Here is a 15000-nt window from a genome sequence, read left to right on the forward strand (position 1 = left end):
TCATTCAACGTTCTCTTGTGTGTTGACTAGTGAGGTGCACCCTAGGAGACATTTATACTTCATTGTGTGTTGGCTAGTGAGGTGCACACTAGGAGACCTTTATACTGCATTGTGTGTTGGCTAGTGAGGTGCACCCTAGGAGACATTTATACTGCATTGTGTGTTGACTAGTGAGATGCACAAGTATAAATGTCTCCTAGGGTGCATCTCACTAGTCAACACACAATGAAGTATAAATGTCTCCTAGGGTGCATCTCACTAGCCAACACACAATGAAGTATAAATGTCTCCTAGTAACACACAATGAAGTATAAATGTCTCCTAGGGTGCATCTCACTAGTCAACACACAATGAAGTATAAATGTCTCCTAGGGTGCATCTAGTGAGATGCATTGTGTGTTGGCTAGTGAGGTGCACCCTAGGAGACATTTATACTTCATTCTGTGTTGGCTACTATTCTACTGCCCAGTACAACCACAGTCTGATACTGTTGTACTGACCGGTACAACCACAGTCTGATACTGTTGTACTGACCATTACAACCACAGTCTGATACTGTTGTACTGACCGGTACAACCACAGTCTGATACTGTTGTACTGACCGGTACAACCACAGTCTGATACTGTTGTACTGACCGGTACAACCACAGTCTGATACTGTTGTACTGACCGGTAGAACCACAGTATGATACTGTTGTACTGACCGGTACAACCACAGTCTGATACTGTTGTACTGACCATTACAACCACAGTCTGCAATTGGGACGTGTGGAGCGCTGTTCCGGCGTTTTTAGTGAAGGTACTTCCAGCTTCACTGCGTTGGTTGATGTGAGCGAGCGGGAGGGTTTGTAGGGTCCGATCAGACTTTGAAAATATGGGGGAGCCATACCTTTCGTTTTGTACTCTGTGCGGGCAGCGACCGCCGACCGGGAGCCAATGGAGGGCGCGGAGAAGGGGAGAGACATGTGATAACTTTGGCTGGTTGAAGACCAAGCGGGCTGCTGCATTTTGGATCAATTGGGGAGGCTTACGTGTGCATGCCAGTAGGCCAGTATATCCCTGTAGCCTATAGACAAATTCAGAAACGGGTCTCATGGTCGCAGCTTACGTATTTCCTGTAGGCGGACTCGACATAGGTTTAAACCCTCACCAGGCGCACCTCTTCTACTACAGTGAACGGTAGAGTGACTGACTAGTCTGCCTCAAACGTTACTGCTTTTTACTAACACTAACATTACAAAGATGCTCCAGAACATCGAGATGAACCTGTGTAGTTTATGGCTGCTCCAACAGTAGTTGCAACATAAAAAATAAAAAAAAACTCTCAGCTACGTCGAGTCCGCCTACAGGAAATACGTAAGCTGCGGTCATGAGACCCGAATTTGTCTATACGGGCACATTTCCTAATAACAATGACTCAATCAGGCAAGCTGGTACGCTTACCTTTCTTAAGACTCTATCTCCCTTTTCTGTGGAATCTTGACCCACTTCCGCGGAACAACAACACAAAAGTTTACCGCACCGTTTGTTTCTGTGGAAGAAAATACAACAACTTCACTTTGCTACATGACTGCAAAAGCTATAGACTCGGCTCTGAATCTGATTTCCATTTCCATCTGATCCCAATCCCTTCTAGACCTTTCTGTTCTACTCTTTTATCCTCCAGGACAGTCCAGTGGAGGTGGAGGTCGCTGGTGGACTGAAGGATCTGATCACCACCCTTCCACCCATCACCACCCTTCCACCCAGCACCCTTCCACCCACCACCCTTCCACCCACCACCCTTCCACCTACCACCACCCTTCCACCCAGCACCCTTCCACCCACAACCCTTCCACCCACCACCCTTCCACCTACCACCACCCTTCCACCCAGCACCCTTCCACCCACAACCCTTCCACCCACCACCCTTCCACCCACCACCCTTCCACCTACCACCACCCTTCCTCCCACCACCCTTCCTCCCAAGGTGGAGGATGAATATCTGGGCCCTGAGCAATGTCTGCAAAAGAAGTAAGTGTTCTCCTTAAACCACTGAGGGGTCTAAGATGTTTTTCATGACGTCGGGTCCGTCCTAGCCTAGTCCTAGTGTTAAATCTCTGCAGTGAGAGTGTTAAATCTCTGCAGTGAGAGTGTTAAATCTCCACAGTGAGAGTGTTAAATCTCTGCAGTGAGAGTGTTAAATCTCCGCAGTGAGAGTGTTAAATCTCTGCAGTGAGAGTGTTAAATCTCTGCAGTGAGAGTGTTAAATCTCTGCAGTGAGAGTGTTAAATCTCTGCAGTGAGAGTGTTAAATATCTGCAGTGAGAGTGTTAAATCTCTGCAGTGAGAGTGTTAAATCTCTGCAGTATGAGAGTGTTAAATCTCTGCAGTGAGAGTGTTAAATCTCTGCAGTGAGTGTTAAATATCTGCAGTGAGAGTGTTAAATCTCTGCAGTGAGAGTGTTAAATCTCCACAGTGAGAGTGTTAAATCTCCACAGTGAGAGTGTTAAATCTCTGCAGTGAGAGTGTTCAATTGTTTTCTTTATCGTCTTTCCACCAACTCAAGTCAAATTTTGCATCAAACAAAAAAACTAAAACTAACTTTCTAATTCTGACTGGATTCAGAGACCATATTCACTGAGTTGAATCCTTGTTATCTGACAATCTGAGTTTAATGGTCACATGTTGTTCCATAACACACTCATATTCTCTCTCTCTCACTCTCTCTCTCTCCCTCCCTCTCTCTCCAGGTACACTCGTATGTCATGCGCCCATGTGTTTTGCCGCCCATGGGAGCGCTGCATTGAGGATCAGTGTGTGTGTAAACTGCCCTATATGTGTCCCCGAAACAACGTGACCGCCGTCTGTGGCACGGACTCTAGGAACTACCTGTCTTACTGCCAGGTGAGCTCTAGGAACTACCTGTCTTACTGCCAGGTGGGTTAATAACTGTCTCACTGCCAGCTGAGGAAATACCTGTGTTGTTTTCGTCGACTAAAACTAAGACGAAAAATGTCCGTCGACCACCTTTATTCACTGACAAAAACTAAAATCTTCAAGCTCGTATATGAGCTTGTATAGATCGGCTATTTTCAGCAAGTGTAAAATCAGCCATTTCGACGGCATCAAGGCCCGCCAAAATACATTTTAGTCGACTAAATCAACTGTAGATTTAGTCAACTATAATCTTATGATATTTAGTTGACTAAACTAGACTAACACTAAAAGATTCCAGGTGACTAAAATGTGACTGAAACTAAATGAAACTATTGAAAGTGAACTATTGACACAAAAATTTGCTTCCTCAGTGGTTTAAATCACTTTTCTTTTTACAATTTCATAAAATATTTGAAATTTGGGGGATATTTGTGAAAATAGCCGATCTACTTAAAGCTCACAACTTTGAAGTTAAAGTGACCACCATGCCACACACCTACAGTACATGTCTGACTTGTATACTTGTCTGTCTGTCTGTCTGTCTGTCTGTCTGTCTGTCTGTCTGTCTGTCTGTCTGCCGCCTGCCTGCCTGCCTGCCTGCCTGCCTGCCTGCCTGCCTGCCTGCCTGCCTGCCTTTCTATCCATCAGACTATGGCTATCTCTTGTCGGATTGGAAGACCTAAGATGTCCCATTTTGGAAGGAACTGTGACAGTAAGTAAACAACCCTTAAAAGTGCCAGCCGTTTTTTGAAAAAACTCAAAAAATGGCCGACAATCAGTTCCGGTTCAAAACATAGTATACATCCGCTGCTCTTACCGGGAGCGGTCCGTGGAATAATAGTTTTTGTCACATCTAAGTCAAACTAAACTCTAATCAAGCCCTGAATATCGCATTTTGAGCAGATTATGAGCCATAATGGACATAAAGACCGCATGCGTGCGTGTGTGTGTGTGCACGAGCGTGCATGCAAGTATTTTGGTTTTCAGACTCTACAGCCAAATAGCCCATTATATTATAATCACAGTTTGACAAGTATTTACCTCCAAGTATGGTTGGAGGTAAATTCACAATATATTACTCATATTGTACAGTTATATGCCATTCATAATGACGCATTTATTTTGGAGAGGTCTGCGTGGTATTATTACTCATACTTTATAATTTTACTACAAACATGGGGGGAGGCATCCTGAACAACTATCGCCCGGCAGTGCTGAATAATATCAATCTCTCTCTCTCTCTCTCTCTCTCTCTCTCTCTCTCTCTCTCTCTCTCTCTCTCTCTCTCTAGGTAAGTTCCGTATGAACACAGAGTTGGGGGTTGTAAAGATGTATCTTCCCAGCGACACCGCAGGCAGCAAGACAGGTACTGTACTGTACTGTTATCATAATTTTAATGAACACAAACAGGTCCTCTCCTCTCCTCTCCTCTCCTCTCCTCTCCTCTCCTCTCCTCTCCTCTCCTCTCCTCTCCTCTCCTCTCCTCTCCTCTCCTCTCCTCTCCTCTCCTCTCCTCTCCTCTCCTCTCCTCTCCTCTCCTCTCCTCTCCTCTCCTCTCCTCTCCTCTCCTCTCCTCTCCTCTCCTCTCCTCTCCTCTCCTCTCCTCTCCTCTCCTCTCCTCTCCCTGGCTGCATTAAACCCTATGTAACCTCTCCTCTCCTCTCCTCTCCTCAGTGGAGGTGTTGGTGTGTGAGGAGTTGTGGGACATGGCAGCAGCCAATGTGGCATGTCGAGAAGACAACAAAGAACTGTGAGAGGCACACACACACACACACACACACACACACACACACACACACACACACACACACACACACACACACACACACACACTGGTCTAAACCTCAGATCAAATGCCTGGCTACAGTGTGTGTGTGTGTGTGTGTGTGTGTGTGTGTGTAGGACCAGTGTAACACACATGATTTAGTGGATTACAGTATAACCCTAACATATAGAGACAAGCTACAGTTGCCTTATATGTGTGCTTTTGCCTAAGAACTAAATCTAAAGTTACTATGTTTAGTGACCCTGTCTAAAACCTAACCACTGAGTGGTGCAGACAGAGATTTACTATGTTTAGTGACCCTGTCTAAAACCTAACCACAGAGATTTGTTAAGCTATCTAAAAATCACTAGATATCAGAGACAGAGTGACATGTGGTTCCACCAATCAGCAGTCAGTTTAGGCCTGGCTGATATGCTGTTCCAGCCACACAGCAACCTGTTGAAGCAGTGTTGTTTTCGTCGACTATAACTAAAACGAAAAATTCGTTCACGGACAAAAACGAAATAAAAATGAATCTATGATGACTAAAATTAAGACTAAATATACTGACAATTTCGTCAACAAATAAAAACTAGACTAAAATGTTAGGAAAGGACTAGTGGACAAGAGATCCAGTTTTATGCTTTGGTTGCATGCTGAAAATAGCAGATATACAATCTCACAACGCGACACGTTGTGATATTGTAGATCTGCTATTTTCAGCTGCAACCAAAGTGTAAAATATGTCATTACAACGACTTCAAGGCCTGTCAAAACACATTTTAGTCGACTAAATCAACTGTAGATTTAGTCGACTAAAATCGTATGACATTTAGTCGACTAAAACTAGACTAAACACTAGAACATTCCAGGTGACTAAAATGTGACTAAAACTAAATGAAGTTTCAGTCCAAAGACAATCACTGCTGCTGAAGCAGTGATTACCTTCTAAATGCAGTGCTGCACTAATCAAGCCCAATTGAACTGAGTCAGTTCAGCTGCTGAGGTTAGAGACAGAAAAAAAGCCAAACAGTAGTGCACAGCATATGAGAAGAGCACAGAACAGAGAGAGGGAAAGTGTGATTCTAGAAGAGTTAGAAGAGTACAAACCACAGCAAAGCAAGAAACCATTGTGGATTCACTGGGGCAGCCATTGCATTGTTTGTGCCCAGCCTGTTTCACACAGAATCGGTCAGGTTATTTGTTGTTGGATTGGATGGTTTTCCAGTTGACCATTCCAATAGATGGCGAGCTTCCCACCAGGATCTAGAGATTGAGCGACAGCGAGTATTCCCACGTACGCTGGTGACCACTGGACAGACTACCGCACTCTATGGCAGGGTTCCCCAATTAGCGGCCCGCGGGCCGAGCGCCCCCTTGTGGCCTGCGGAAGATTTTTTTTCGAGGGGGTCCCAGATATAATGGCACTAAATTGGGGTAAGTAGCCTCTGCATGTCAAACTGGGGGTCCTTTTCAAATGGTTTCCTTCCCTGAACATTAATTTCAGGGCAAGACCTCGACCTCGCGCGTGCCGACTCGGCCCCCAGCCTGGTAGTCAAAATATGGCCCTTGAGGAAAATTAATTTGGGAACCCTGCTCTACGGTGTAGTAGGCCTAATCTGCACAGTCCCCCACTCTACGGTGTGGTAGGCCTAATCTGCAGACTTCCCCACTCTACGGTGTGGTAGGCCTAATCTGCACACTCCCCCACTCTACGGTGTGGTAGGCCTAATCTGCAGACTTCCCCACTCTACGGTGTGGTAGGCCTAATCTGCACACTCCCCCACTCTACGGTGTGGTAGGCCTAATCTGCACACTCCCCCACTCTACGGTGTGGTAGGCCTAATCTGCAGACTCCCCCACTCTACGGTGTGGTAGGCCTAATCTGCAGACTCCCCCACTCTACGGTGTGGTAGGCCTAATCTGCAGACTTCCCCACTCTACGGTGTGGTAGGCCTAATCTGCAGACTTCCCCACTCTACGGTGTGGTAGGCCTAATCTGCAGACTTCCCCACTCTACGGTGTGGTAGGCCTAATCTGCAGACTCCCCCACTCTACGGTGTGGTAGGCCTAATCTGCAGACTTCCCCACTCTACGGTGTGGTAGGCCTAATCTGCAGACTTCCCCACTCTACGGTGTGGTAGACCTAATCTGCACACTCCCCCACTCTACGGTGTGGTAGGCCTAATCTGCAGACTCCCCCACTCTACGGTGTGGTAGGCCTAATCTGCAGACTCCCCCACTCTACGGTGTGGTAGACCTAATCTGCACACTCCCCCACTCTACGGTGTGGTAGACCTAATCTGCACACTCCCCCACTCTACGGTGTGGTAGACCTAATCTGCACACTCCCCCACTCTACGGTGTGGTAATCCCAATTCCCCCTCTCTCCCTTTGCGCACACGCATGCACATATACATTCCCCTGGAATTGGAACTCTGATACTTACAGTTTTGGAAACCATATGGAACTTTGACACATACACACTGATACATACCTGGATGGTTTATCCTTGGAACTCTGAACCATAACATGTATACTGCATTTTGCATACTTTACCTTACCTTGTTCATCATTAATTGGGAGAACAGTGACTGAGTGGTCAATTCATTACTACTGGATATTTGTAAATTGTATTGTCCTATTTTTATTGTTTGATTGAACTGGAAAGAAACAAAAGTTGAGTTGAAGGTTTAAAGGAGATAACTGAGGATTCAAGTTAGAAGGGTGCACCCAGATTAGAAAGACACAGTGAACTGTGAGAATTGAAAGGGAAAGGTTAGGTTTAGGTTTGCTCCCGTGCTTGCGTTTAGGTTAGGGTTAGAGATAGGGATAGTAATTTCGGAACAATGAACCTTCTGACTAATGACACGGCACCGAATTGAAAGTGGCCAAGCAATTGCTATTTACTGTAAGAGTTGGTACCAATTTATTTGTTTTCCATATTGTATGTTTGTTTGTTCATTGTTTTTCAATATAACTGCCAGCTATTTTAGGTTTAGGTTTATTTATTTAGCATGTAGTACAAAAAATAGACAATAACATATCAAAGAACAAAAATACAATGCAAGGAAGGGAAGAATCCAGCTGGCTTATTTGGAATCCTTTCCTGTAGGAAGAGGTCATTGGTTTAAAAGTTCATAAAGAACAGTACATAAGTCTACAAGTTATCATTTAACATTTAACCTCCTTGTGTCTGAGTCTCATTTAAGCACTCCCCATCCCATAGGTCCAGCAGTCGAACCTACACAATAACTAGTCCAGATGTTGTTATAGTGCCTTATTATAGGTGCTACAAGTTACTCACAGAAGTGTCACTCGCCCCCGTTTGGCACAAGTTGGTATTACACTAGCATTCGAATCCAAGGGGAGTAAAAATGTCTGGCCTTCTTTGGCCAAAGCATCATTATACCATAGTGTCTATATATGGTGCTTCCCTCCATTATACCATAATGTCTATATATGGTGCTTCCCTCCATTATACCATAGTGTCTATATATGGTGCTTCCCTCCATTATACCATAATGTCTATATATGGTGCTTCCCTCCATTATACCATAATGTCTATATATGGTTCTTCCCTCCATTATACCATAATGTCTATATATGGTGCTTCCCTCCATTATACCATAATGTCTATATATGGTGCTTCCCTCCATTATACCATAATGTCTATATATGGTGCTTCCCTCCATTATACCATAATGTCTATATATGGTGCTTCCCTCCATTATACCATAATGTCTATATATGGTGCTTCCCTCCATTATACCATAGTGTCTATATATGGTGCTTCCCTCCATTATACCATAATGTCTATATATGGTTCTTCCCTCCATTATACCATAATGTCTATATATGGTGCTTCCCTCCATTATACCATAGTGTCTATATATGGTGCTTCCCTCCATTATACCATAATGTCTATATATGGTGCTTCCCTCCATTATACCATAGTGTCTATATATGGTTCTTCCCTCCATTATACCATAATGTCTATATATGGTGCTTCCCTCCATTATACCATAATGTCTATATATGGTGCTTCCCTCCATTATACCATAATGTCTATATATGATGCTTCCCTCCATTATACCATAGTGTCTATATATGGTTCTTCCCTCCATTATACCATAATGTCTATATATGGTGCTTCCCTCCATTATACCATAATGTCTATATATGGTGCTTCCCTCCATTATACCATAATGTCTATATATGGTGCTTCCCTCCATTATACCATAGTGTCTATATATGGTGCTTCCCTCCATTATACCATAATGTCTATATATGGTGCTTCCCTCCATTATACCATAATGTCTATATATGGTGCTTCCCTCCATTATACCATAATGTCTATATATGATGCTTCCCTCCATTATACCATAATGTCTATATATGATGCTTCCCTCCATTATACCATAATGTCTATATATGGTGCTTCCCTCCATTATACCATAATGTCTATATATGATGCTTCCCTCCATTATACCATAATGTCTATATATGATGCTTCCCTCCATTATACCATAATGTCTATATATGGTGCTTCCCTCCATTATACCATAGTGTCTATATATGGTGCTTCCCTCCATTATACCATAATGTCTATATATGGTGCTTCCCTCTATTATACCATAATGTCTATATATGGTTCTTCCCTCCATTATACCATAATGTCTATATATGGTGCTTCCCTCCATTATACCATAATGTCTATATATGGTGCTTCCCTCCATTATACCATAATGTCTATATATGGTGCTTCCCTCCATTATACCATAATGTCTATATATGGTGCTTCCCTCCATTATACCATAGTGTCTATATATGATGCTTCCCTCCATTATACCATAATGTCTATATATGGTGCTTCCCTCCATTATACCATAATGTCTATATATGGTGCTTCCCTCCATTATACCATAATGTCTATATATGGTGCTTCCCTCCAGTATACCATAATGTCTATATATGGTGCTTCCCTCCATTATACCATAATGTCTATATATGGTGCTTCCCTCCATTATACCATAATGTCTATATATGGTTCTTCCCTCCATTATACCATAATGTCTATATATGGTGCTTCCCTCCATTATACCATAATGTCTATATATGGTGCTTCCCTCCATTATACCATAATGTCTATATATGGTGCTTCCCTCCATTATACCATAATGTCTATATATGGTGCTTCCCTCCATTATACCATAGTGTCTATATATGGTGCTTCCCTCCATTATACCATAATGTCTATATATGGTGCTTCCCTCCATTATACCATAATGTCTATATATGGTGCTTCCCTCCATTATACCATAATGTCTATATATGGTGCTTCCCTCCATTATACCATAATGTCTATATATGGTGCTTCCCTCCATTATACCATAATGTCTATATATGGTGCTTCCCTCCATTATACCATAATGTCTATATATGGTGCTTCCCTCCATTATACCATAGTGTCTATATATGGTGCTTCCCTCCATTATACCATAATGTCTATATATGATGCTTCCCTCCATTATACCATAGTGTCTATATATGGTGCTTCCCTCCATTATACCATAATGTCTATATATGGTGCTTCCCTCCATTATACCATAATGTCTATATATGGTGCTTCCCTCCATTATACCATAATGTCTATATATGATGCTTCCCTCCATTATACCATAATGTCTATATATGGTGCTTCCCTCCATTATACCATAATGTCTATATATGGTGCTTCCCTCCATTATACCATAATGTCTATATATGGTGCTTCCCTCCATTATACCATAATGTCTATATATGGTGCTTCCCTCCATTATACCATAATGTCTATATATGGTGCTTCCCTCCATTATACCATAATGTCTATATATGGTGCTTCCCTCCATTATACCATAATGTCTATATATGATGCTTCCCTCCATTATACCATAATGTCTATATATGGTGCTTCCCTCCATTATACCATAATGTCTATATATGGTGCTTCCCTCCATTATACCATAATGTCTATATATGGTGCTTCCCTCCATTATACCATAATGTCTATATATGGTGCTTCCCTCCATTATACCATAGTGTCTATATATGGTGCTTCCCTCCATTATACCATAGTGTCTATATATGGTGCTTCCCTCCATTATACCATAATGTCTATATATGGTGCTTCCCTCCATTATACCATAATGTCTATATATGGTGCTTCCCTCCATTATACCATAATGTCTATATATGGTGCTTCCCTCCATTATACCATAATGTCTATATATGGTGCTTCCCTCCATTATACCATAATGTCTATATATGGTGCTTCACTCCATTATACCATAATGTCTATACATGGTGCTTCCCTCCATTATACCATAATGTCTATATATGGTGCTTCCCTCCATTATACCATAATGTCTATATATGGTGCTTCTCTCCATTATACCATAATGTCTATATATGGTGCTTCCCTCCATTATACCATAATGTCTATATATGGTGCTTCTCTCCATTATACCATAATGTCTATATATGGTGCTTCCCTCCATTATACCATAATGTCTATATATGGTGCTTCCCTCCATTATACCATAATGTCTATATATGATGCTTCCCTCCATTATACCATAATGTCTATACATGGTGCTTCTCTCCATTATACCATAATGTCTATATATGGTGCTTCCCTCCATTATACCATAATGTCTATATATGGTGCTTCCCTCCATTATACCATAATGTCTATATATGGTGCTTCCCTCCATTATACCATAGTGTCTATATATGGTGCTTCCCTCCATTATACCATAATGTCTATATATGGTGCTTCCCTCCATTATACCATAATGTCTATATATGGTGCTTCCCTCCATTATACCATAATGTCTATATATGGTGCTTCCCTCCATTATACCATAATGTCTATATATGGTGCTTCCCTCCATTATACCATAATGTCTATATATGGTGCTTCCCTCCATTATACCATAGTGTCTATATATGATGCTTCCCTCCATTATACCATAATGTCTATATATGGTTCTTCCCTCCATTATACCATAATGTCTATATATGGTGCTTCCCTCCATTATACCATAATGTCTATATATGGTGCTTCTCTCCATTATACCATAATGTCTATATATGGTGCTTCCCTCCATTATACCATAATGTCTATATATGGTGCTTCTCTCCATTATACCATAATGTCTATATATGGTGCTTCCCTCCATTATACCATAATGTCTATATATGGTGCTTCCCTCCATTATACCATAATGTCTATATATGGTGCTTCCCTCCATTATACCATAATGTCTATATATGATGCTTCCCTCCATTATACCATAGTGTCTATATATGGTTCTTCCCTCCATTATACCATAATGTCTATATATGGTGCTTCCCTCCATTATACCATAATGTCTATATATGGTGCTTCCCTCCATTATACCATAATGTCTATATATGATGCTTCCCTCCATTATACCATAATGTCTATATATGGTGCTTCCCTCCATTATACCATAATGTCTATATATGGTGCTTCCCTCCATTATACCATAATGTCTATATATGGTGCTTCTCTCCATTATACCATAATGTCTATATATGGTGCTTCCCTCCATTATACCATAATGTCTATATATGATGCTTCCCTCCATTATACCATAATGTCTATATATGATGCTTCCCTCCATTATACCATAATGTCTATACATGGTGCTTCTCTCCATTATACCATAATGTCTATATATGGTGCTTCCCTCCATTATACCATAATGTCTATATATGGTGCTTCCCTCCATTATACCATAATGTCTATATATGGTGCTTCCCTCCATTATACCATAGTGTCTATATATGGTGCTTCCCTCCATTATACCATAATGTCTATATATGGTGCTTCCCTCCATTATACCATAATGTCTATATATGGTGCTTCCCTCCATTATACCATAATGTCTATATATGGTGCTTCCCTCCATTATACCATAGTGTCTATATATGATGCTTCCCTCCATTATACCATAATGTCTATATATGGTTCTTCCCTCCATTATACCATAATGTCTATATATGATGCTTCCCTCCATTATACCATAATGTCTATATATGGTGCTTCCCTCCATTATACCATAATGTCTATATATGATGCTTCCCTCCATTATACCATAATGTCTATATATGGTGCTTCCCTCCATTATACCATAATGTCTATACATGGTGCTTCCCTCCATTATACCATAATGTCTATATATGGTGCTTCCCTCCATTATACCATAATGTCTATATATGATGCTTCCCTCCATTATACCATAGTGTCTATATATGGTGCTTCCCTCCATTATACCATAATGTCTATATATGGTGCTTCCCTCCATTATACCATAGTGTCTATATATGGTGCTTCCCTCCATTATACCATAATGTCTATATATGGTGCTTCCCTCCATTATACCATAATGTCTATATATGGTGCTTCCCTCCATTATACCATAATGTCTATATATGGTGCTTCCCTCCATTATACCATAGTGTCTATATATGATGCTTCCCTCCATTATACCATAATGTCTATATATGATGCTTCCCTCCATTATACCATAATGTCTATATATGGTGCTTCCCTCCATTATACCATAATGTCTATATATGGTGCTTCCCTCCATTATACCATAATGTCTATATATGGTGCTTCCCTCCATTATACCATAATGTCTATATATGGTGCTTCCCTCCATTATACCATAGTGTCTATATATGGTGCTTCCCTCCATTATACCATAATGTCTATATATGGTGCTTCCCTCCATTATACCATAGTGTCTATATATGGTGCTTCCCTCCATTATACCATAATGTCTATATATGGTGCTTCCCTCCATTATACCATAATGTCTATATATGGTGCTTCCCTCCATTATACCATAGTGTCTATATATGGTGCTTCCCTCCATTATACCATAGTGTCTATACATGGTGCTTCTCTCCATTATACCATAATGTCTATATATGGTGCTTCCCTCCATTATACCATAATGTCTATATATGATGCTTCCCTCCATTATACCATAATGTCTATATATGGTGCTTCCCTCCATTATACCATAATGTCTATATATGGTGCTTCTCTCCATTATACCATAATGTCTATATATGGTGCTTCCCTCCATTATACCATAATGTCTATATATGGTGCTTCCCTCCATTATACCATAATGTCTATATATGATGCTTCCCTCCATTATACCATAGTGTCTATATATGGTGCTTCCCTCCATTATACCATAATGTCTATATATGGTGCTTCCCTCCATTATACCATAGTGTCTATATATGGTGCTTCCCTCCATTATACCATAATGTCTATATATGGTGCTTCCCTCCATTATACCATAATGTCTATATATGGTGCTTCCCTCCATTATACCATAATGTCTATATATGGTGCTTCCCTCCATTATACCATAATGTCTATATATGATGCTTCCCTCCATTATACCATAATGTCTATACATGGTGCTTCCCTCCATTATACCATAATGTCTATATATGGTGCTTCCCTCCATTATACCATAATGTCTATATATGGTGCTTCCCTCCATTATACCATAGTGTCTATATATGGTGCTTCCCTCCATTATACCATAATGTCTATACATGGTGCTTCCCTCCATTATACCATAATGTCTATATATGGTGCTTCCCTCCATTATACCATAATGTCTATATATGGTGCTTCTCTCCATTATACCATAATGTCTATATATGGTGCTTCCCTCCATTATACCATAATGTCTATATATGGTGCTTCTCTCCATTATACCATAATGTCTATATATGGTGCTTCCCTCCATTATACCATAATGTCTATATATGGTGCTTCCCTCCATTATACCATAATGTCTATATATGATGCTTCCCTCCATTATACCATAATGTCTATATATGGTGCTTCCCTCCATTATACCATAATGTCTATATATGGTGCTTCCCTCCATTATACCATAATGTCTATATATGGTGCTTCCCTCCATTATACCATAATGTCTATATATGGTGCTTCCCTCCATTATACCATAATGTCTATATATGATGCTTCCCTCCATTATACCATAATGTCTATATATGGTGCTTCCCTCCATTATACCATAATGTCTATATATGGTGCTTCCCTCCATTATACCATAATGTCTATATATGGTGCTTCCCTCCATTATACCATAATGTCTATATATGGTGCTTCCCTCCATTATACCATAATGTCTATATATGGTGCTTCCCTCCATTATACCATAATGTCTATATATGGTGCTTCCCTCC

At 40.9% G+C, this 15000-nt stretch overlaps 1 protein-coding gene across 1 annotated transcript in view; it reads left to right on the forward strand.

Moving 5' to 3' along the window:
- Positions 1–3612: 3612 nt before the first annotated feature.
- cfi (complement factor I) overlaps positions 3613–15000 on the forward strand; it is a gene marked incomplete at its 3' end in the record, with an annotated part of 31974 nt that continues 20586 nt past the window's right edge. Inside the window, exons 1-3 of the mRNA XM_083771162.1 lie at positions 3613–3630; positions 4210–4284; positions 4593–4668. Of these exons, the coding sequence (XP_083627288.1) occupies positions 4221–4284; positions 4593–4668 (140 nt within the window). The 5' untranslated portion in view covers positions 3613–3630; positions 4210–4220. The remainder of the gene's footprint in view (positions 3631–4209; positions 4285–4592; positions 4669–15000) is intronic.

This window comes from Protomyctophum parallelum (genome assembly GCF_964188405.1).
Source record: "Protomyctophum parallelum genome assembly, chromosome: 8".
Lineage (NCBI taxonomy): Eukaryota > Metazoa > Chordata > Actinopteri > Myctophiformes > Myctophidae > Protomyctophum > Protomyctophum parallelum.